Source organism: Polistes canadensis, unplaced genomic scaffold (assembly GCF_001313835.1).
Source record: "Polistes canadensis isolate GaletaPanama2010 unplaced genomic scaffold, ASM131383v1 scaffold_391, whole genome shotgun sequence".
Lineage (NCBI taxonomy): Eukaryota > Metazoa > Arthropoda > Insecta > Hymenoptera > Vespidae > Polistes > Polistes canadensis.
In genome coordinates, this window is record NW_014569938.1 from 211 (window position 1) to 24,081 (window position 23,871).

Genomic DNA, 23,871 nt, shown 5'->3' on the forward strand with positions numbered 1-23,871 from the left:
GTTTTTTTTTTTATTTTTTCTCCTTATATATATAATCCAATATTTATCTCATTGTCAGAATTATTGCAATTAAGTTTTCATTATTGGTTTTTCAAATGGAATCTAGTTCTTTATTTCATTTTATACGGTTTTTGGATAACATCGAACGTATTCTTCATTTTGTAATACGAAGCGTATCTTTTCGTCTACGATTTTTCTTATCTGGGGTAGATACGTTCCTCATTAAAAAGTTGGGTATATTTATAAGCGATATATGATAAACAATTTAATTATAGAGATAAAAAAAAATAAATGATAAATCGATCGAAGAGTAAAGTGGCACGGTCGATGATAGTAAACGATATTAAAATTACATAAATACGTAACATACGCGTCTTTATTATCTAGTACACGTTATTATAATCACATTTACGATAAATTCCAACAAAATTTGATGATTTCTTTCTTGATCATGATCTTATTTCTAAAAGATAAATTAGTAGAGTTTTTTCGTTAAAAAATTTCTCTTTCTATGTTAAAACGTTTTCCAACCGAATTTAACCTCCGTTAAACATTTTCAACAGATTCATATAAATAACTTTCTCTAATTTTTTATCTTTTTGAAAGAGAAACGTTTTATATTTTTTTTTTTCAAATACAATCATTTTTTTTTCTATACAAGAAATAACTAATTAAATAATAATTGAAGTAATCATTCATCTCTGTTTTATTAATATTATTATTATTATTAATATTATTATTATTATTATAATTGATCATTCAGATAATATTATATGTTAGAAAAAATTAAAAAGAGAGTAGAAATAGTATACATAAATGTATCGCAAGCATAGAACGGATTATCTAGGAATGATTTGATGTACTCGACTTGCAAGTTGAATCTTTTTTTTTTTATTCTCAAAGGGGGTTGGTTCGTTCGATTGAAATCTTCGAATTGTGAGAGAAAAAAAGTTTCGATCCGATCGTAATGGGGGAAGGGGAGGAGGAGGAGGTAAAAAATGTAAGATAAAAATGTGCGAGGGAAGAATGGTTTAGTTGAGTTTTAACGTCTAGGTCGTGGTGGTGCAGCCCGAGAAGATGGCTTGTTGTGCAGCATGTGTTCGCACTTGGGAATGTGACGCTCAGCTGCCGCTTGGTTGAACTTCCTGCCACAGTGGGGACATTGAATGTAGTCGCTGGTGTCGCTGACCGGGGGCGGGGGAAGGTCACTCAATCGTCCACCTGCCGCCAGATGTGCCTGAACTTGCTTCGCCGAGCGAATTGCATTTATGAACTCTTCGTGCTTACGTCGCCAATTCGACTTCACCTCTGGCTTCTTCGATTTTAACTGCAAACGAACACACAAACACAGACACCAATCGTATATTTTCGGACATATACAGGGAGAATGACTACGCGACCTACATACGCGATTCTTTTATAAAACGTCGAAAGATCTAAAGTGGAATAGAACTCTGTTCCTTCCTTCTCTTCTCTTCTCTTTTCTTCCTCCGTTAAACCGTTTTCTAACTGAATTTAACTTTCATTTGACATTTCTGAGAGATTCTCTAATCTTACGTGTAAACATCTTAACTCTTTTCTCTGTTCCCATCTTTTTTTCTTTTCTTTTTTTTTTTTTTTTTGTAAAGAGACAATCTTTTAGTTTCTATTATTTTGTTCGCACAAGAAATAATTAAATATTGTATATCCTAAATATTGATTTTAATTACATTTGAGATTGAAAAAATTTATATAGAGTCACTTAGTAAATGGAAGCTAATAATTTTAGAAATCGTTTGGATCTTTCTTTTACTATTAGAACATTAAAGTAACTTACTTCGTTTTTCTTGGAGCCCTTCTTCACAAAAGATTCCAATTCGGTTCCCTTAACTCTGTACATGGTCGTGTCGAATTGTTTCCTTTTTTTCTGCACAGTTTTCGCACATATCTGCTCGTGAAGGGTCACGCGATCTTGAGCGAATCGACGTCCGCATACTTTGCAGGGGGCAAGGTTTTCTCTGAGAAACAATTATTATACTGATTTATTATTTTAAACTTAATTACAAATTGAAAGACTTGATTAGTTCTAATAATAAGATGAAGATAATTAAATAGCGAAAATGTTGGTATAATAATTGATTTCTTCCGAACTTTCTTTCTATTTTTCTTTCTTCCGTTTTCATCTCTGTCTTTCTGTTTTTCTCTTTGATTTTATTTTTTAACAACGATCGGAGAACAAAGGCGAATGAAAGAGTGCAAAGTAATGTACATACTAACTACGACTCTCTTCATCTGCACTTCTTCCCTTTCGTTTGCTTGTTGTCGAGATGGGACGGTCTGTGAAACATAGTACGCTTCAAGAACTCTGATATAATAAAGCTCCATCTGCATTTCCTTCCTTCCATCCCTTACTCTTTTCCTCCCTCTTTCTTTATCTCTCTGTCTGTCTTTTTTTAATTTTATTTCTATCTATTTATCTCTATCTTATCTTTTGATTGTTTCTATATAAGTCGTTTCGCATAATAACGAATTACTTTGGCCGTTTCTCCTTCGTTCCGATAATTTTCTTCCTTTGTAGCTCTGAACGAGTTACAAAGCGGTAAGAACGATAGTCTGCTTTTTAAAAAGCATTTATTGAGAGTTATTTCTTCATATATTTTTTTTATTCTTCTTCTATAATTTATTATTATTATTATTTTTTAATTTATTTAAATAAATCTTTTTTTATTAAATCCTAAAAAGGCTGGTAGTGACGTATTAACCTTTTGAATGCTATACACGTACCTATATATGCGTTTGTTGATACGAATGCAAATAATGTAATGTCGAATTGTGTATTCATAATGTCGCACCAGAATTACGCACGGAAAACACTTTCTTGTGTTATTTTATTTAGGAAAATAACGATTATAATTTATTTTTTGTTATGTCTAGTATAATCAATCAACGGAACTGATACTAGTAATAAAGTATTCTGTCTCTACGAAACGCTTCGGCCAAGAGTATTTAGCATTTAAAGGGTTAGAAAAAAAAGCATTCCTTATTATCATTATTTCTTACGTGGCATTTTGACCAGCTCCACTTTTAACGCAAGAAGATCCTTTAGAAGTTGGCGTATTGCTGATCGGAGTCCTTGCTTTCGTAGCCATTCTTCCTTTCGAACTAGAAATTTGAGTTTGTGTTGGATTGCCGTTGGAAACGGATGAGGCCGAGGACGTCGGTCTTCCGGAAATGGCCGATGATGATGTTTGATGTTGTTGTTTCTCAAAAAGAGAAAACGTTGAAATTTAGAATCTCTCACGATGACATTTTTATTTTACAATTTCTGTCACTTCATATATACACATATACATATATCTATTTTCTTTTTTTTTTTTCAGTGCCATCTAGATAAAAGTATTGGGTTGCCCGGAAAGTTTGTGTCGATTTTGAAAGAAATGTATTAAAAATATTAATCGTCACGAACCGTTCCCCCAGTAATCCAATGGTAATGCATTGGGTTTTCTTTGAAAGTATGCATTAGTGGAAAATCAGAGTGGGTCACGAAAGACCCCGTTACAGGACTTTATAGAACCGTAATCCGAGGGTTAATTTGAATTCTGTAAATTCTACTAGTATTAAATCTTCTATACGAATTGAAGTGGTGATGCCTTAGTAGAGATTTACATTTTTATCTCTGTTACGATTAATTATACACCCCCAATTCTGTTTTTATACGAACTTCTTTTACACGATTTTGATTTAACACGAATTAGGAAAACAAATTTAATTCTCTTTTTACGCGAGTTATATTTTAATTTAACACGGTCGACCCAAATTCTAAGAAGTCAATTTTACTTTACTTTTATTTTTATAACTGCGACATTGAAGACGAGGAATTAATTTAGCTTAAAAGTCAATAAATCGTAAGTTTAACTTTTGTTTTATTAACCCCTTAGTTTACAATATCGCCTCAGAGTCGACCGGGCCAAATGTAACCAAAATGTCTCCTGTTAGAAGGAGTCGATCAGTGAAGCAAACTTTTGGTTGGTAGTGTATATTATGTAAGAAAATTCAACTCACTTCCATGGATTGCTTCTTGGCCAATGGCCTTTTGGAATCCGTATTATCGTTAGTCTTTGTGGGCGGTCGTTCCTCGAAGTCGATCGTAAACGCCTGACATTTCTTCGGTAGTTCGTTTTGTTCTTTCCTTTCGACGATCTGTTCCTGCAAATGTAGACCATTCTGGAGGACGTTAGGAACATCCGTTCTCGTCGTTGATCTTTTAGACGTGATCGAATCCGAAGCTTTCACGAAGCTAGATTTTATCGATGGCTTCGTTTCTTGAGTCTTTGATTCAAGGGTTGAAATACGCTATAGGAAAATACAATAATCATAAAGAAATCATTTGAAAAATATAATCGTAAAATTATGTAAAAGGTATAGATCGCTTTTGCATCGAATTGTTTGGATAGTTTATGAATTATTTAACAAATATTTTCATAATGATGATAAAAGTGTATTGATTTTATGTATCCTTGAAAGAAGCTTATTTTTGATTAAATTGTTTTGTACAGTATCTAAATTTACTAATTCATTTTAATTGGATGTTAAATTGAAAATAGAAGGTTATGCAGCAAAAACGATAAAAAAATGATTATCATTTACGTAGATAACGTGAAAGCACTCTTAAAAATGATTAAAAGTTTAAAGCTGAGAATTTCAGTTTTAAAGATGCAAACGTTCGAGGAGAACTTTCTGTTTTGATAACGATCGAATAAAAAATATGGATCGAAAATAATCAAGTGGATACGATTCGCAGAAATAGTAGAAATATTATTGCAAACAACAATAACAATTGAAACAATTCAATATATTATAAACACAAATAATAAATCACTTACTCTAGGTAAAATATCTGGACTCTTGGAAGGTGATGAAGGAACGCTTCTTCTGGTTAAAACCGTCGTACGACAATCTATGTCCGACGATTTTTTCGAATTAAGTGATTCCGGACTGGGACTTTTGTTAATCCTATTAAGACGTAGAGAATTTGCGGATAAAATCTTTCCATAATCTCTTAGGTGAGAATTATTCTTCGATCGATTTTTGGAAGGAATGCTTTTTCTATTTAAAGGGTCACTGTCGACGACTATTCGCGACTGGTTTTCGGACTTGGTTGAAGCCTTTAAAATTTCATTTGCAATCGCTGACCTCGTTTCGGCTTGTCTCGTTAAATCGATATCGGTTATTTGTGTCAATGCTACTACCGTTCTTCCACTACTATCACATACGATGGATTTTCGTATGTCCTCGATAGAACGTAATGGCTTTACGGCAACCGTACGATCATCCTGATCCTCATCCACATCCTCATTCTCCTCCGTCTCCTCTTTCTTCTTCTTCTCTTCACGTTTATTTTGTTTTTTCTCAATTTCCATGGATTTTCTACCATTGACATTTATTTTATTTTCAGTTCGAAACGATTTTTTTAACATACAACCTACATGCTTGATTTTCGTTTCATCAAATCCCGAATCTTGAAAGAGTTTCCGTTTGCAAGCTGCTAAAGATCGTGATTTTGATGTTCGTGAAATTTCCATCGAGTCTCTCGCTTCCGCTAACTTTTTTCCTTTAGAACCTTGTCGCAATGTCTCTACTTTCGTTTGGAAAATTTTTTTCGTTATACTTGGACTTTTTTTAACGTTTATATTTTTTGTATTCTTTTTCAAATCCGATTTTGATTGATATTTTTTAATTTTAGGAGATTCTAAGATTCTATTTTTCGTTTTTACCGGTTCTTTTACTTTGTTCGTAAATTTCATTGGTGTTTTTTCTAAAGAAATTTTAGACGATGATAACTCATGTGTCAGAGTTGCATCAACGCAATCTCTTCCAATGGTTTCTTGGTATTCAGATTCCGCACCGATCGAATCGAAACGTCTCAAAGCGGATTCTACGGAATCGGTTCTTCCATAATAATTGGCATTACTTGATAACGAGATCATAGAAATTTGATCGGAAAATTTATCGAAGGATTCATTGTGTTTAATCGATTCCGTTAATTTCGTGTTTTGATTATCTTCCTTATTAGAAGATTGAGCTCTTATTACGCGTCTTATAAGTTCAGTGGATTTTAATAATTCTTTATTCGCGTCTTCACTTTTCATTTCTCCCGCGGAAGTTCGAATAACTCGTTTGTATAAGAAAGGCGAACTACTTCTCTTTTGAATTTCCTTCCCTGATTCATCGAAAGTTATGTCCCTCAAACTTACATTAGTTGTTCGATTCTTCGATGCGATGTCCTCGTTTGTACAAATCGATGAGGAACTTTTCGATCTCGAAGATTCATTTTTAATGCTTTTCAAATCTACGCTGTTTCGTCGTTTACCAAGAGAAACAATTATCTTCCCATTCTTATTTTCCGACAAATGCCTTTTGCTCAACTTCGAACTCGTCAAACCTTTCAAATCCATGCTTTTTTTCTTTTTTTCTTTTTCCCATGATTTTTCACTTAATGATCGATTACTTTCCTTAAACCTTCGAACTTTCTCGATTTCATCTTTAAGATGAAAAATGTTCGAATCCAATATGGAAGTCCTTGTTTTTTTCTTCTCTTTTCGAATAGGATAAGTTAAGTGATTCGTTGTTATTGTTTTTTTATCATCAGTTCGTAACTTCGTCGCATTCGATTTCGAATAGGTTCCATCTGGGATTGATTTTGTATTTTTTTTTCTTTTTTCTTTATTTCTACAAATAGCATCGTTGTAACGAACATGTTGATCGGTCATCGTTATTTCTTGAATTTCGGTGTCAACCTCGGCCGAGGTAAAACTTTTCGTACTTTTTGGACTCTTTGGACTTAATTGCAAAGTTGTGTCGATATTTTTTAACGAAAATTTACGTTCCCGATCCGTCATGTTTTTTAAATCGATTACGTCTCTTACATCTATTTTTAAAGAATTTTTTCTGACAGGATTAATACAATAATTTGTACAATCCTTTCGTTTGTTCTCTTTTGGAGTAATTTTAGAATATTTTATCGGATTAATTTTTAAATGATCTTCGTCATCCTTCGTATTTTTTTCTTTCCGTACATTTTGAGTTTTCATAGCGTTACGAATAAGTTGTATAGATCGTAAAGCATTTATCGAACCTTTTTGAGACTGTAATTCCAAGTTCGAACTCTTGTTAGAAGTTTCCGAACTGTCCGACGATTTTCGAATATTACGTTCTAGTTTTAAATATGACGGACTTTGCTTGGCGATTATTTTTTGTGATACTTTCGATTGAAAATCTCGACTCGAGCTGACGCCATCGCGTTTGTCTTCGTTGAAATTTTTAGGTTTCGGCTTAAGGCTCATAGTTGTAGCAGATTTTTCCGTTTCGACGCAAAAAAATTCCGGACTCGTATCACGTTTTTTAAGAGTCCTGATTAATTCCGGAGAAGAAGTGTGTTTGGATTCCAAGCTGGTCGTGGTTGAACTTTCGGATGGTCTACGATAAGATGAAAAAGTAGACGAATCTCTTTTTCCATGGGTTTTGTAAGAACGTTCATCGTTGTTGCTCGCAGTGGTGATAGGAAAATTGTTGACTTTGGTAGAAGAAATTTCTCGAGTTTGGACGTGTCGTTTGGTATTCGAGAGAGGTTTCGATGTAAGCTTAGAGTCCAAGGTATCGATAGATATTTTGGTAGAAGATTTTTTCGATTCGTTGGAAAAGAATGTTGGGCTATCTGTTGGATCTATCGTTTCGTCTTGGCCAGGAACATCGGCTTTTCTCTTTTGAAATATGGAGTTTTCGTTGGACGTGCCGGTTTTTCTATCGTATCGTATTTTCTTCGATTTATTTTCCTCTGTCTTAGATTTTTCGAATGCCACTTGACCGTATTTTAGACTACCTTTTCCAATCTTAAACTTATTCGATTGTTTTTCCCTTATACTTCCTGTTTTTTTCTTATTCTTCTTAGCTGTAGTCGTCGTAACGCCCATGATGCCGACTCTGAGAAATTCAAGTTTTGACAAAGACCATTGATCACAAACTTCTTTGCATTTTTATTTTTCACTTTATCTCAAAACATTTAAACCTCTCACCCTCTCCAGAGTTCACTCGTACTTCACATAATGTTCCTTATTTTTGTTTTCTAGCTTATAGCACGAAAATGATGTTGCGGTTAGTGATCGTGGGAATTTTAATGCTGCGGTAGGCATTGAACATTCAAATCTTTAATGAGAACGAAATTTTGTTGAAATTGACTTGTAGTTTTGTCCTCGTCACCTTTATGTTAAAAGAACCACTGCCACTGCGAGAGACTAGGGTTAGGGGGAATACATTCGGATGAAGAGGAGACAAGTAAAATAAAAAAAAAGAAGAAACACAAAGATACAGCGAGAGAGCCAACAGGGCGAATTTGTTCGTAGCGCAGGATTATGTCGTCAGCGAGCTTAAGCTGGGATCTATCTCGAAGGTTTCGCCGCGTTTAGAATCGAGTTAGGGACTCCATTCTACATCCTCTTTCTCCCTTGTTAAATTGATGTCACAGAGAGACAGCAATGCGAAGCTTCCAGCCGACCTTCAATATTTTCATCATCTTTTTTCCAACATCGACTATTTGAATCGTTATTTAATCTCTTTTTTTCACTTCGAAATTATTCTTTCGTTAAAACAGAACAAGTACAGGATTGTCCCGTCTTTTTTCTTTTTTTTACATTTTTTTTTTTTTGCAATAAATACCGAGTTTGAATCCTTCGTTAAAAGCGCACAAAAATTGCTTTTCTCTCGCGTTAAGCGAAATAACATACGATATTTTTTTCCCTTTCTATTTATTTTTTTCTTTTGCTTTTTTTCAGATATCAATTTTGAATCCTTCGTTAAAAGCACACAAAATTGCTTCTTTCTCATTCTCTCTTTCTTTCTCTCCCTTTCTCTCTCTCTCTTACTTGAATCATCGTAAATTCTATTTATTTGTTAAGCCACTACACTTGCATAGTTTAATAAAAAATGCCTAATGCCTAGTCAGCGATTGCAACGATTTATGACGATAGAAAAAATTAATTGTGTGGTAAAAGCAGTTGCGTATTGTTAGCATGATTTATATTCTAATTATTTTTATAGATAATGATTTGTTTCTTTTTTTTTTTTTGTCGGTGGGAAATTTCGAACACGAAAATTTAAGATCGAAGGATAAAATGATGGAAGTTATTCAAAGTACGCAAATTCTATAAATTCTAAAATACCTCGAGTTAGTTCGTGATGATGGCAGTAATGGTTCAGATCGTTTCTTGCTCCCTGTAGTTGTTGAATTCGAAAGTTTGATAGCATTATTTCGTTTGGCATTCATATTCTTGAATCGTTCTAAACGTGCCTCAGCTTGAGATAACTTCTTGCTGACAGTTCGCTTCGGTATTTTGTCCGTTACTTCGACCAAGAGTTCTTCTGGAAATTCTTCGCTTTCGAGATCGTTTTTAACGCGATACTTCAACGTCTCGTCATATTGCATTAAGTGTAGTTTGGCCATCATTCGATTTCTTTGAATCGTGTCCTCGTCCATGATATTTTCCATTTGTACCTATAACAAATAATATATATTCTATATATTTTTCTCTTATCTGCTTGGAACTAGATAAGATAGACAAGAAAAGGAAAAATAACGTGCAAGCAAAATAGCGTGACCCAACAAAATATTAAATTGTTAATATTGTAGTAATTTTGTGGTAATTGTTTGAATATTTGTACGATCTTAAAATTAGATATTATTTAAGTTATTATTTTTTGTTGAGAGAAATATTACAAAAATTATATGGGAAAATAAATCATTTAAAATAAGTATTCATAGGAGAATAATCTCTTAAGTTCACATCGCGTCGGAATATTTTAACGAAGGTGATTTTGTAAATAAAAATAAATGATTATAACTAACCTGGTCAGGATAATTTCCATTAACGTAAGGAGCGGGATGATTTTCGTTATCGAACACTTCGATGTCATCCTCTTTGGGTGATTCGATTGTATGCGGTACGTCACGCGAAGATGAGGATTCCCTTGCGATTTCTTCGTGATAAGAAACGATAGGTTTGCCGTCGTTAACATTGCTGTTTAGGTCGGAACGCGTTACGCGTTTAACAGTAATGGATTGTCGATTGACGGTCAAACCATTGTTCCTAGAATTGCCGATGCCATTGCTTGTCGGTTGCTTTCTCGTTTTATTGTCAAGCGGTTCGAGGGGGTAGCTTCTATCGATGCCTTTCACGCTAGTCGTCTGTCGTCGATCGTTGAATACCTGCTGCTTTACCTTGTTCGACAATTTTCGATAAGATTGAAATGTCAAGTAACGTCGTTTGACGTTTAAAAGGATGCTAACGTATTTCTCATTTTATTTTGTCGAACGTTCGCTAAGGAATTTAGTTTTTCATTTATTTCAATCTTGATGAGTAATAACACAATTGAATAATAATTGGGTATCGGAACATTATTAAAAATATAAGATTGTTAAAACTTCAATGAATAATTTGTTTTGATTGAAACACTCTACATAAAGCAATCTTGGAATAATATGCAAACTAATTCGAAATAATCGAATGAATGTTTTTGTAGAATAGAATCGATACAACATCGGTCTTTCCATATCTGATGGCACAGTTATATATATATATATATATATATATATATATATATAGATATATATATCGAGCTCGCAGAAGATAAATGTTTTACCTTGGTAACCTGGGAGGTCGAGGTCGTGTGACCGGAGGAAGAAGTCCTCGTAACAATCTGGTGATGGTGGTTAACCGTAGAGGTCCCTTGGCCAGAGCTATTCGATCCTGAACTGCCTCTTTGTGCTACCTGATATGCTCTCTGTTGTTGTTGGTCGTAAAGCTGCAGCAATTTCTGCTCTTTCTCTTGTAGCTGCTTCTGTTGAAAGCGGGCCTGCGACACGCGTTGATAATTATAATTCACCCTCGTTGCGGCCGTCATCGAGAGAGATTATTTGAGAGAGTATTCGAGATAGAGAGAGAGAGAGAGAGAGAGAGAAAGAGAAAGAGAGACAGAGAAGCCAAGCCACCCTTTAGCCAGCCCTAAGCCTTAAGCAAGCTTTACGTGTTCTACGATCCGTTCGCGAGACACCGACCGCGAATAGAACCACGAGTTGCACGCTATAGTCCAACTCAGTGCACGTAATGCATATGCACCAAGAGTGCGATGGGTAACGTCCGACCTCATCGATTCATTCTGACCTACATCCCACGAAGGGGTTAGTAAACTCGTTAACTCGACTGGTCCGCTCTTACACAGCGCGTAGAAACTTTTCTCTCCCCCTTGTTTAACGCTCTACGCGTAATCATATAGGCCACGACGAAATCTTCATTCTCGGATGTACGCTACATTGAAATTATATTTTATCATATACTTTTCTCTTTTTTTCTTTTTTTTTTTTTTTATCATTATTTCGTTTTTATTAATTTATATTTGCAATAAAAAATAGCATTATTTTGTACAATTTTAATAAGTTAAAGATAATCGTATTTAGTAATATAGGTCCTGTTAATATATCCTAGTTTTAAATTAATAAATGTTATAATAACCACAACGGAATCTTTTCAAAGACACATTTACAATCATATTGTTTAAATTCTGGTCTTAATTGAATAAATTTGTAAATAATCGAAATGGAATTTTCTCAAAGATGAAATATTTACTTTCATAATATCCATCATTTATAGTAAAGTACAAGTATCACGATATCAGATAGTAATAACACCTTAAACCTAGACGCAAATATAAATTCTATGCTGATTGAATCATTGGGTTGGCAATCAGGTAGGCCGATAATTGATTTAATCCTAATGAGACATCGTTCCGGCGTGCTTCGGCTAGCCGCTTCGGCAACCTGCCTGACTGCTTGTGTTCACCGAGAGATCGTAGTATTCGAGGGGGTACACACTTGCATTTCGTATGCGTTTGTTTTGTTATAACTATGATGTAATGTCAATTAAGTTCATTAATATCGAAATGTATGAAATAGAAACATGGAGTTATCTAAAAGCATTAACGGAGCTCAGTAGTTCAGTTTGTAATTAACCACGGTCATCGAACTCTCCTGCATTTGCTATTTCCCATTCAATATATTTTTATGAAAATGCAATGCAATGCAGTGTAGTGCAATGCAATGTAATGCGTGACGCGACGGGAAGGATATCTCGTGACTCTTAAAATTGTGATACGTGCCTAAAGCTTGCCGACTGTATTTATAGAGAGAGAGTATCGACAATGTTCTCCGACGTAATACCACCGATCGATTTGCATTAAGTGCACGCTACCAATCATTCTCTTACAACAGAGAGAGAGAGAGAGAGAGAGAGAGAGAGAGAAAGGGAGGGTGCCTCCAATCAAGAAAATTTGCATTATTCCGTGATAATATACTAGAATAAACAGTCACCTCCAACGAAGCAAGATGAAACATCCAAGTGTTAGGGAATTTCTTCGTAAAAAATAAATGATAAGAAATTTATATCAGTTGGCATATTTTCGTGAACACTGTGTGCATCAAGGTAAAGCTAGCGTGATAATTTATCGTTCGTGTTAGATTTGATTTGGATTAGGTCAGGATCCTTCGCCTTTTTTTCTCCTTCTCTCTCTCTCTCTCTCTTTCTTTTCTTGAATAACGTTGCCAGTAAAAGAAAAGAAAAAGAAACAAATAGAAAGGGATATCACGTAATTGCAAAGGAACGTGTTTATCGGTAAAATGTGTTTTTCAGAGGGGACTTTTTGTGTGGGTGGAACTGGAAATTAACGCCCACATGTATGTTTGTGTATGTCTGTATATATTTTGGGGAAGGGTGAAGAGGAGGAGGGGGGAGGAGTGCGTTCACCTTGTCCTTAAAGAAGTCGCTGGGTCAGTGTAAACGATCTGAAGCTACGAAAAGGGAACAAGAAAATGGTAGAAAAGGTGGTGAAAGAAGATGAAGAGAAAACGAAGAAGAATAAAAAAAAAGATGCGAATACACGTTGATGGCGAAGGCAGAAAGGAGGTCAACGACGAGTGCTTTCGTAAGACTCGTCGTCACGTTGTCCCTTGAAAACTGGCCTCTCATCGTTCGAGTTCGTTTCGTTGCATTTCGCAGAAAGAAAGAAAAGAAGAGAGAGCAAAAATAAAGAAAGAATGAAAGAAAGAGAGAGAGAGAGAAAAAAAATGGACGAGATTTTACTTCTTCAACGAAGGAAAAGAGAAATGAGACGATCAAAGACGATGAAAGTATCTTTTTTAATATATCTGTATGTATTTATGTAGAGGGTGTCCCAAAAATTAACGGTACAATGAAAGGCAATAGATTAGGTCATTTCTAAAAAAAAAAAAACAAAAAAAAATAAAATTCTCTTAGGTACACTTATTCGATTATTCATCGTTTTCAAGTTAACGACATTTGAAGAAAATTAGAAAGAAATCGATCGTTTCGTTTTGGCTAATGTATGAAAAGCCACCTAGTCTATTTTGATAGTGCATTGTGATACGGTACGTTACATTTTCCGGAGAGTTTACTTCGTTGGTCAGATTTGTAGGGAAGGAAGGTAGTTCATGAAAGTTCGATGACGTTTGCAGATCCATCGGTATAGCACGAATAGCAAGTTGTTTCGACATAATCGATTCGATTCTCGTACGTTTATTAAATTCATTTTTAACGATGGTATTCTGATTGCTGTTGCTTTTTTTCTCCTTTTCTTGATTTTGCCAACAGACAATAAATTTTTCCACAAAGTCACCGTAACTTCTGACCTTTTGCCTTCGCACTTCTGACCGATTGCCCTCCATTATGCTCGATCATATTGTAAAAGGACAAAAGGTTCCTTCCGCGATGACATTGAGATGCTCGCTGAAAATATTTCTTTTTAAAGTGATTAACTAGAACATGAGTTAGCTTGTAACGTCGATATCAAATTACAATGGCAAGTTTGTAGTAACAGTTTGGGTATACCAAGTGCATTAGCATTACACATTGTTTGAAAAAACTAAATATTCCGTTTTGTTTAACATTCCTTTATTATTGCACGTGTTTCACATGACTTTACTGTTATCAAAATTAATTAGATCCATTCAATTAAACTGTAAGTAATAAGCTTTCGCAGCAAATTTGTCGTAGAGAAATAATTTGTTGCACATTGTATCAATTATTTTGTTAGATCTCACGAGTTTTACTTTGAACCTGGACGAAGTGAAATTTGAAACCTGTATATAAGTGTACTTATGTAAATGTAATAAGTGTACTCAAACTTTTGACTGTAAGTGTAGCTTCTTTCACCAATGCTTTGCTTTTGAGTCATAAAACAGGAACGGCATCATCTGTTATATATTGAGCTCAGTTTTACTGATGTTCGAATTTTATACAAATCAGCAATTGATTTCAAATTCTTGACTAGTAGTGTATATTTGCTTATGTGTGTGTATGTTATTTTTTATTGTCGTCCTGATAAATAGCGTGTGTCGGTCGACAAGAGACAAGTTTGATTATGCGTTTGATTTGTTGACGGTGAAAAGGTTGTAGTACTTCGTGTCAAGTTCACCGTCTTCTCTTCGCAAAGTTTGCAAGGACTAGTTATTCTTCGAGAAACTCGTAGCAGTTCAGACGTTATTCGAATGAAACATAGTAAGTTTGTTATCGAACTTCCGCGAATAGCATATCTCGTGTTCCGTTTCTTTCTTATTTCCTCGTTATTTTTTATCTCCTCGTTACTTTTTTATCGCCACTTAGATATATATTTTTAAATCATTCTTATAATTTGATTAATTACTTTATTTCTTTTCATCCAACAATTTTTTTTTGTAGGTGTGTGTTTTTTATTATTATTCTTTAAATCAAGGATATAGTTTATAGTTTTAATTCTTATCAAAATAGTTGGATTTGCTGTTAAAGAAAGAGAAAAAGAGAGAGAGAGAGAAGAAAGAGTACTCACTCGGAGGGCAGCAGACGAATAATACTGCATTGCATTCAACTGTACACTGTTCGTGTTTTATTGCCACGCATGCGTAACATTACTATCCTTAGAGAATTTCGCAACATGTAAACCAGGTGGAATAAAAGCAGGATAACTGTCGTATAGCAGTGGTCTTCAAACTTTTTCAGTTTACGGAATCTTTATCAGTGTAAAAATATTTTATATAATCCTACCTCGTAACACGACAAATGATATTGATGCAATGTAATATATCTAAAGAACAATTCGGGGAACCCTTGGGAAGGTTACGTGGAACCGCACCGTTTTCTGTGGAAAACAGTTTCAAGACCACTGTTTTATAGTTATAAAACTTTCGACACTTTCTTTAAAACTCATTTTTCTATCCGATCGTTCATCAGCGTTTTAGAAATATTTCATGATTACCGTAAAACCGTTAACACAGATTCAGACGATCGAACTATAGTGTTTAATCAATTTTCAGATAAAATAGATCGATCTCGTAAAAGATTATTTTCGATGAAGCATAAGAGAGAACTGGTCGCGAGCTGTTGTTGGAGAAATTCAAGGTCAGCATATTATCGACGTTCCACGGATCGAAGCACCTGGAAATTCTGACTTCATCGAGCGAAAGGTTCAAGGTCTCTCGAGAATATCGTCTCGTTCGTGCAAGACGATTGCTTGCTTGCTTGCTTGCTTCCTCGAACACCAAACTGAATTCTAATCATCCGTGATAAGTAATAACCAATGGGAACAATTTGCTTACTTAGTAACGAGTTTCCTACTTCACAATGGGACTGTTAGGTCACCGAATGAATTAGTTCTCAAGTAGCTTATTCTCTATATCTCTCTCTGTCTTTACTGCGATCGTTAGAAATTAAATAAAAAATAGTAAGATAATATATGTATACCGATGCTCGCGGACAAAGGTGTGTCAAAGTTAACAAGAGGAGGAGAAAAAAGAAGAAGAACGATTGTTAACTACCCACGCTTGACCTTCCTTCACTCGATCTGACGACGAGTGAAAATAAGAAAAAGAAAAGGAAAAAAATGACATTAAAAGGAGTATAATTACGTCATAATACTTTTTCGAGAGAAGGTGTAATTACGTTTTTTATACACACATATATATATATACACGTATATGTTGGTATTTATCGCGAGTTAATGTTTACGAAATGATCGATTATGTTTGAAATGAAAAAGCAAAAAAAATTCCTTCATACATTTTTTTTATATTTATCATAATCGTTTTAACGAAACAAACAATTTCATAAAATCATTTTTGTAATTTTATTTAAATGAAAATTAAAAATTTCTATTTATGAGAAAAGCAACACAAATGGAATTTATATTTATAAATTGATATGATGCAATATCTTGTCATTCGTAGTCGTAATAGGAGTTAACTTGTCACTTAACTGACACTGGCTTTGATTATTTTATAGGGAACAGGTAGATATCGGAGATGGGGGGAGGTGAACTCGTTCACGTTTTTACGTGGTTTTCATGGACGTGAATGTCGTGACGATGTCACGCGAGAAGAAGGTGCGAGCTTGCGGTCTGTCTCTGTTCTGTATCTCCTAGTCCTGATACGGATAAATCTGTGAATGTGGGTTTAGAGCAAGGAGGACTGCCATCTCCTTCTCCTTCTCTTTTTCTCTTTCTAGTATCTACACTCTCGATAACGGTCATCCTTGGCGATATAAATTATTTATAAGAAGATTCGTGTAGCCAAGACGCGCGTTCTGCTTGCTCTCTCTCTACGGTTATTTGTAATTGTAATTTATTTTCCCTTGTTGAGAGAGAGTTACAGATATACCTCCTACTTGTTAGACACGCGGTAAGTCAAGTAACGCAATTACATACCGGATTCGTTCTTCGTTCGAACGAACGTGTGTACATACGAACACAACATACATTCACGAGCTCGAGAAAATCTAGTCCTGCTTACCTTATCCGTGATTAAACGTTTATGTACATGACGCGTTGAGACTTTGCTTGAGTACACCTTAACGATAACTTTAGATTTTTCTATTGGAAACTATCGTTAGTATAAGTATCGAGATATTTCATAAAGAAGAGGAACGAGGACCTCCTGTTGGAAAGTTTTAAGCAAACGTGGGTGTTCGAAAGTTCACCGATGGGTTTACCATCCAACCTCTTCTCAACTTCCAAACATTTTTTATTTTTTACCATCTAGAATTGCATAAGAATATTTTGGATGTCACGTATTTCGATATCTAACAATCCGAAAATAGTCATTTTGAAAAGGAAAATAATTTTATTCCGAAGATGAAGATGGAAGAAAAGTAATTTAGTGAGGTTTGTTCGTGGTAGAAGGAGGACGAGGTTTCGTCGTCGTCGTCGAAAGGGGACTGAAAAGACGGAGGAAATGACGTCACATTATTATGGTTACGGATCTCCGTGGTTGGTTGCGGTTGACAAACCAAGCGTCTATGATTCCGTTCTCCTCCGATCCCTTTTGGTATCCTTCTTCTTCTCTATATTTTGCCTTCTGCCTCTTCCTTTCTTCGAGGATTGCTCTTTTGTTAGGACGTCGTTATATGAGAGACCAAAGTAGCCTTTGCTTTCTATCCGAGCAACCGACATTCGAAACCGGACGACCGACCACTAGAGTGGAAGAAAACAAGACGACGTTTCAGTCTTCTTTTCTATTCCTATGATACTAACGTTCCATTCGTTTGCTTCGAGAGAGAATGAAAGAAGAAGAGAGAGAAAGAGAGAGAGAGAGAGTGATAGCATTATTTGATTTTTGTAAGCCATCCTGAAAGAGTTTGACTTTTTTCAAAGACCGAATCCAGCTTTTGAAATTATTATTAAGTCTCCCCAAGTGTCGGTGAGTGGATAACAGGGGGAGAACACTGTTGTTATCGTTCACAATTTCAGAATAAAGTAATTAAAACCAAGAGAGAATTTAGAGAGGATTCAATCAAAGTTTCTGAAAGTTTAATTTTTTATTAGGACAGTTTCGCAATTATTAAGTTTCCTTGCGTTGGGAATGGGGGAGGACACTATTGTCATAGCTGAAAATTTGCAAATAAATTAATCAGAAATAAAAGAAAATGACAGCAAATTATCAAGTCACAAAGCTCGTGAAAATTTAATAAAGTATTTGTTAAGACCATTTCGTAGTTATATTTTTGTTCGTTTGTTTGTGTATTCAGTAAGAATTTTATTCGTATGGTGGATATCTTTGGCCTTTGGTTTTGGGTACATCAAATACGTGGGTCGTTAGCTAGGTCATACACTGGCAAGACAAGATGCCATATATGCGTCGAGTCAGCGAACATAACCGATACGTGGGCCAAAGGAGAACGAGAGATAGATAGATAGATAGATATATAGATATATTGATATATTGAGATAGATAGAGAAAAAGAAAGAGACAAAGAGAAATAGATAGCATGTACCTTAACCCAATCGGAGAATATATCGAGAACGTGCGTTCACGAAGACTGTCATAATACATAATAAAATCATTCAATGATTTACGTTCTTCTAGATCGATCATCTTATTATATTACAGACCAGATATTTTATTTTTAAAATCATACTCAGTGGCTAAGAATTTTTTTGCATTAAATATTTACTTTAAAATCGTGTTAAATATTTGTCCCTATTCATATGTTTAGAAAATTAAATTAAAAATGATGACAACAAATAGTTAATTTTTGTCACTTGTTACTTCATTAGAATCGTTTTCGAGATATCTCGTAATCCGTTCGCAATGTACGTTAAGCTATTTTAATTAGCAGCAATGATAATGAAGATTTTTGTTCGCTCACCTGCAGCATCTCGAGACGCGATGACGCCTGTGGTGCTGCCATAATCGAATAGATGTATATTTCCTCTCCTCACAGAGTTTCTCGATCTTGTGTTGTCTGCAAACAAGTAATTAGATGTTCTCAATATTCAATCTGATCGATAGAATAATAGTACGAATTTAAGGAGATATCGTAGGAGGGTTTGTGTTATCTAATTTGTTAGGTACAATCGTTTACGCATTCGTTCTTCTCGTTTAGTTTCGTTCGTTCGTTTTAATGCCGGCACTCTTCTAGCACTTTGGAGCTTTTAATGACGTCATTATCTAAATTAAACCCAGAAGTGTGTGTGTGTGCAGTAGCTGAATATGCGTCCAACTACCAGTCTCAAAAGTAGTACTGGTAACTCACGCTCAGATTTTCACTTCTGGATACAGTCTGTTGCATCCGAATACATACTTACTTACATACACACACACACATATACAGATACAGACAGAACACTAAACGAGTTTCGAAGAAAAAGGACGCGAACGCGGGATTAATTTGAACGCCTCGAGCTCGAGCCCAGTTCGCTGAAGAATCGCATCGTCGAGATCGATGAGAAAAACGATCGAAAGATAATTGATTTAGTTTCTATGATCCTCTGTACTCTAAGCGATCTAACTTTTTTTATTAACACTTAACAGACGGACTATGTATAATTGATTCAGGCTTTTGTTTTCTTTTTTTAGTGGGCGAAAACTTTTCGGTAAATTTAGGTAAATTTAGGAATGTGACGATAGTTAAATTATTCAACGTAGGAAAAACATTGCTATGCTTCGAAAACTTGTTTGCGTTACTATAATTAAATTTATATAAACGCGTGTAAAATTTGTATAAAATTAATTCGATTTTAATTGTAATATTGTTTGCGTATTTTCTTTTATTTCTTTTTTCTTTTTTTTAACTTTTCCATCCAAAATGTGATCTCTATCCTTTAAATGTTAAAGTGTTACTCGTAATATACTTATGAATACTGATGGATATATGATTGAAACAAGAAAGTACGCGCTGATATCGAGCTCGCCCACGTTTTATACCAATCGATTCACCCACGTCTAAAAACGTTTGATTCGTTACTCTTTGCAAAAATCGTTTTAGAGAGAGAGAGGAAGCGTGAGAAAGAGAAAAAGGGAGTGAGGAACAACAATCATGTTCGTGCTTCGTTATCCAGCCATGACAGGAAGGGTTCGGGTTTAATACTTCATGATCTTCATTATGAAACAGGTGGAGGACAAAGTGAAAGCATGAAGCTACAATCGAATAATCGAAATACGGAATAACTTTTTTCCCGACTTTACCTTAAAGAATTTTCGATAAAAATGAATCTTCGAGGTATCGTGGAATTTCTTTTTTATTTTTATTTTTTGCATTTCATTATAAAGTCAAGAGAGAGAGAGAGATAGAATGCATGAAAAAGTTGAAACTAAGTTGCGTTTGCAAACGCAGACGAGATAATCGGTTTTGGAATTCTAGAAAATCGGTTTAATAACTGGATTGAATATTCATGAAAAATTTCACACCCACGTAGAATCGAATATACCACGTTGTTGTTCAATCACTCAGATTGCTTACTAGGAAAAATATCGATTCGGTTTTTTTTGGTGAGTTTTTTTCTTCTAACTGTTCGACAAACTACCGATTGTTCTCGTACTCGATTACTTTTTTTAACAGCTTGAATTCTTAACAAAGTATATTTTTATTGCGAATCGAAGCAACGCGTCGTGCGATTACTCGACAGAACCAAATTAATTTCCTAGCCTCAAAAGTATTCATGATTAACACAAATATACGCACATATAAATAATAAAATATAAAAATCGTATAAAGAATATTTATAGTATATGCATAAATTGAAAATTTATATTAAAAATATTAACACGTCGAATGTCATCCTAATTTCCCATGGTTTGCTTGTGGTACCAATACGAATTCGTTATTATGCATATATAATATCATATAGAACAGATAAGTTAAAGTGTATAATCATATGCAACGCATTGCATGTGCAACCGGTCATCGGTGATCCCCATGGCATTCAACGTGTTACAAAATTTTTAACAATTACAATACAAAAATATATATATAAAAAAATATATTATGAGGCATTTAAGAATTTAACTTGTTTACGAATACGTAGGAATATAATTACTTATACACCTATACACAGACATACATACACACATGTATTTATACATAGATAGATATAAACCGCGAATTCGTATTACAATGGATTTTGCATACAAAGGGATGAGTTGAGTAATATCGATGGTCCATTCAAGTTCAATAACACCTTACGAGATTATTCATGAAGGTGGAATCGCAAGTTACTGTAATCGCAAGATTTCCCCTTTGTCAACGCATTAGGTATTTCATATAACGATAGTCGTGAGTATTAATCGATCGGGTTAATCATTAAAAGGAGATCATTTTTTAAATTGTGATTAGGTGTTAATCGAATCAATTGAAAATAAATGAGGACGATTAAATTGATATTACGATTATGATTATAATTATATTACGAGTATGTCTGAACACAGTTGAAATTGAAAGTTAGCAAAGAAAAATCGTATTCGTCGTTCGCGCTTCTTAACCATAAAAGACTTGTCGCTATTACGTCATGGGTTAGTTGTGAGTCACGATAGCTGTTTGTCGTCCTAAAAACGCTACTATTGCGACGACACGACACACTACTTGGAGTTAATAATTTTCTCAGAGGACAAGACTTAGATGCACGAATAAACGCGAATGAAACCACGTGAACTAAGCTTTTATTTTCTAATTTTTACCGTTTTACGGTACCGCCCTTTTTCTACTACGACTTCCCATTTTTAGTGTTTACAGCATTAATATAGAAATTTTACGATTATATATTATAAATTAGGTTGTCTTTTTTATTCACTTCGAAAACAATTACAACTCGCCAAGTTTGTACGAATTTTTCTACGTAAGAAAAAAGAAATATTTTTTAAACGAATTATAATATGTTATATTACTTTGTCATTTCTATAATTAATTACTTTTCATTATGAAAGATAAACAAGATGTGTTAATAAATTTGTATATTATTTTCTGTTTGTATCAATGGAAAGGCTAGAAAAATTATTTATGACCTTCTGTTACTAAAAAAATTAAGTTGAGGTTAATTGTAATTAGAAAAAATTAATTAATTAATTTGATAGTATGAAATAACGGGAAAAATAACGTAGCATAGAAAGATAACGTTGAGTAAGTTAAGTATTTGGTCACGCTCGTGTCTTATTGCCAGTATTATTTATAGTGTAACTGAAAATGTACGTTCGCCAGGATTACCATTACAGTCCCATGCGTATGGTCAGTGTGGCAGGTACTCTCGACTCCATTTCTATAATTAAACGGCGGTCACGAGAAACGTCAGACGGGATCCAATGCGAATTATATTCGTTTTAAAACGAAGGAAGAACCATTTGTTAGAAGAGAAACGTGTGAACGTGCATTCTACCACATGGGATGCACGTGTTGTTACCGAACGAACTTTAAATCGGTACAAAAAATTCTAAACATTGGTTGGATCGTTTACGATATTGCATAAATTTTTAATTAATTACAATCAAATGACAATTCGAAATATTCGATACTATCCACCGTGTAATTGAAATTTTGGTTTCAAATTTATTCGATTGTAATGCAACATTTATTTTGTATTTTTTTTTTAATTATTTCGACTGATTAATCAGAGTAGAATTTTCCGATTGGTGAAAACGCAAAACTATATCAATTATTTTAGCTATCGTTAATAATTCTAATGCATTGTACTATACATATGTTTGTTAATTAAAATGTTAAAATCTTTAGGGAATAAAAGGAAGAACGTACGATGTAAAAAAACCATAAAAGCAAAAATAATGTTGACAAAAAAGTTTTCATGAAATATTTCTGAGGAAAGACGAAACGTGTTGGAGAAAATTGTAACGCGTAATATTAAGTTTATGAATAAAATGGCATCATTGGGATTACTGCATGTGGAAATGTATCGTAAACACTTGGAGAAAGCAGACGGCCGATAGACGCATAGTCTGGTCTCTTATAAACATCATCCCCCTTCCCTCCCCCTTCCCTCCCATTTCCCCTCTTTCTTCTCTTTAACGGATCTACAGCGCGTGCGAACTAGTAAACGAGTACAATCATCTTCATTCGGAAGACACAATTCCTTTTGCTAATTAACCGCATTTTCATTACATTTGGCACGGATTTTTCAACGCGATTTAATTTAACGATTCTATAATTAATTTCTATAATTAATTGTTTCCTCATTGACTCATAATTTAATTCGTTCATTTTATTTATTACATTAATTTTAATGTGTTTTGCAATTACATTTGTAAAAAAAATCAACTGTAAGGTAATTGAAAAAAAAATTATTGTTACAATTCGTGCATTCTGATTGATTAGAAATGTAGAAGATAAATAAGACGAAACTTACGTTTTGTCAGCAAGTAGAAAGGTTTATTCCAACGGAGAAGGAATTGCAGGTGATTCGTGCAGCTCGTCCTTTCGTGCTGAGGACCAATGTAACACTGACAGTTTCACCGTCCCTCTCTCCTCGTCCATTCACGTTCCCTCTCTTATTCACCCTATTTCTCTCTCTCTTACTCTCTCTTTCTATATATCTCTCTCTCTCTCTCTCTTTTTTTTCAACTCTTACCAATGTGTGTTAGAGGAAGAGGAAAGAAAGAACGAGCGAAGAGGAAACAGACGACAGAGAGGAAGGGTTATCAACCCACGTAGAAATGCAGAAATGTGGCCGATAGCTTTAAGTCGGATTCTTTTGTTCTCTTTTTTTTATTTTATCGATTATTTCATTTATTTCAGTTGATTTTTGAATGTTTTTTGTTGAACAGCTTTTTGTGCAAAATTTAATTACGTTCGAACGAATTTTAAAGTAATTTCGAGATTATTTTTTAATAGATTAGATTGATTAGAGATATGAAGTGCAGTACGTAAGTTTAATTTGATAGGTGATTATTTTATTTATTTGTAATATTTATAAATAAACGTGTATATATGTAATTGATTAGCTTATGTGTTATTATGGATTAATTAGCAATCGAGTGAAAAAAGATAGAAAAAGTTTTTATTAAATTTAATACGTGATTACTTT

At 34.3% G+C, this 23,871-nt stretch overlaps 1 protein-coding gene across 2 annotated transcripts; it reads right to left on the minus strand.

Annotated features, from left to right (window-relative positions):
- Nucleotides 1-765: 765 nt before the first annotated feature.
- LOC106792190 lies at nt 766-23,293 on the minus strand. 2 transcript variants are annotated; one of them, XM_014758410.1, is made up of 10 exons: nt 23,194-23,293; nt 18,714-18,809; nt 10,672-10,884; nt 9,878-10,249; nt 9,195-9,526; nt 4,863-7,959; nt 4,042-4,332; nt 3,040-3,242; nt 1,817-1,997; nt 766-1,327 (listed from the first exon to the last, which is right to left on the minus strand). In XM_014758410.1, the coding sequence occupies exons 2-10, from the start codon at nt 18,753-18,755 to the stop codon at nt 1,043-1,045; spliced, it is 5,016 nt and encodes a 1,671-aa protein (XP_014613896.1). In that variant the 5' UTR covers nt 18,756-18,809; nt 23,194-23,293; the 3' UTR covers nt 766-1,042. The 2 variants fall into 2 exon arrangements, with proteins under 2 accessions (XP_014613896.1, XP_014613895.1); XM_014758409.1 differs by lacking the exons at nt 18,714-18,809; nt 23,194-23,293 and adding an exon at nt 13,478-13,830.
- Nucleotides 23,294-23,871: the final 578 nt, after the last annotated feature.

Bases quoted from the DNA above. Each gene is read 5' to 3' on its own strand.
- LOC106792190 (XM_014758409.1), bottom strand. From the start codon at position 13,765: ATGGAGGGCAATCGGTCAGAAGTGCGAAGGCAAAAGGTCAGAAGTTAC. The intron at 10,250-10,671 runs GTAAAACATTTA...TTGTCGAACAAG, and splicing joins CGACCTCCCAGGTTACCAAG to GTAAAGCAGCAGGTATTCAA. The intron at 1,998-3,039 runs GTAAGAAATAAT...ATTGTTTCTCAG, and splicing joins GGAGCTGGTCAAAATGCCAC to AGAAAACCTTGCCCCCTGCA.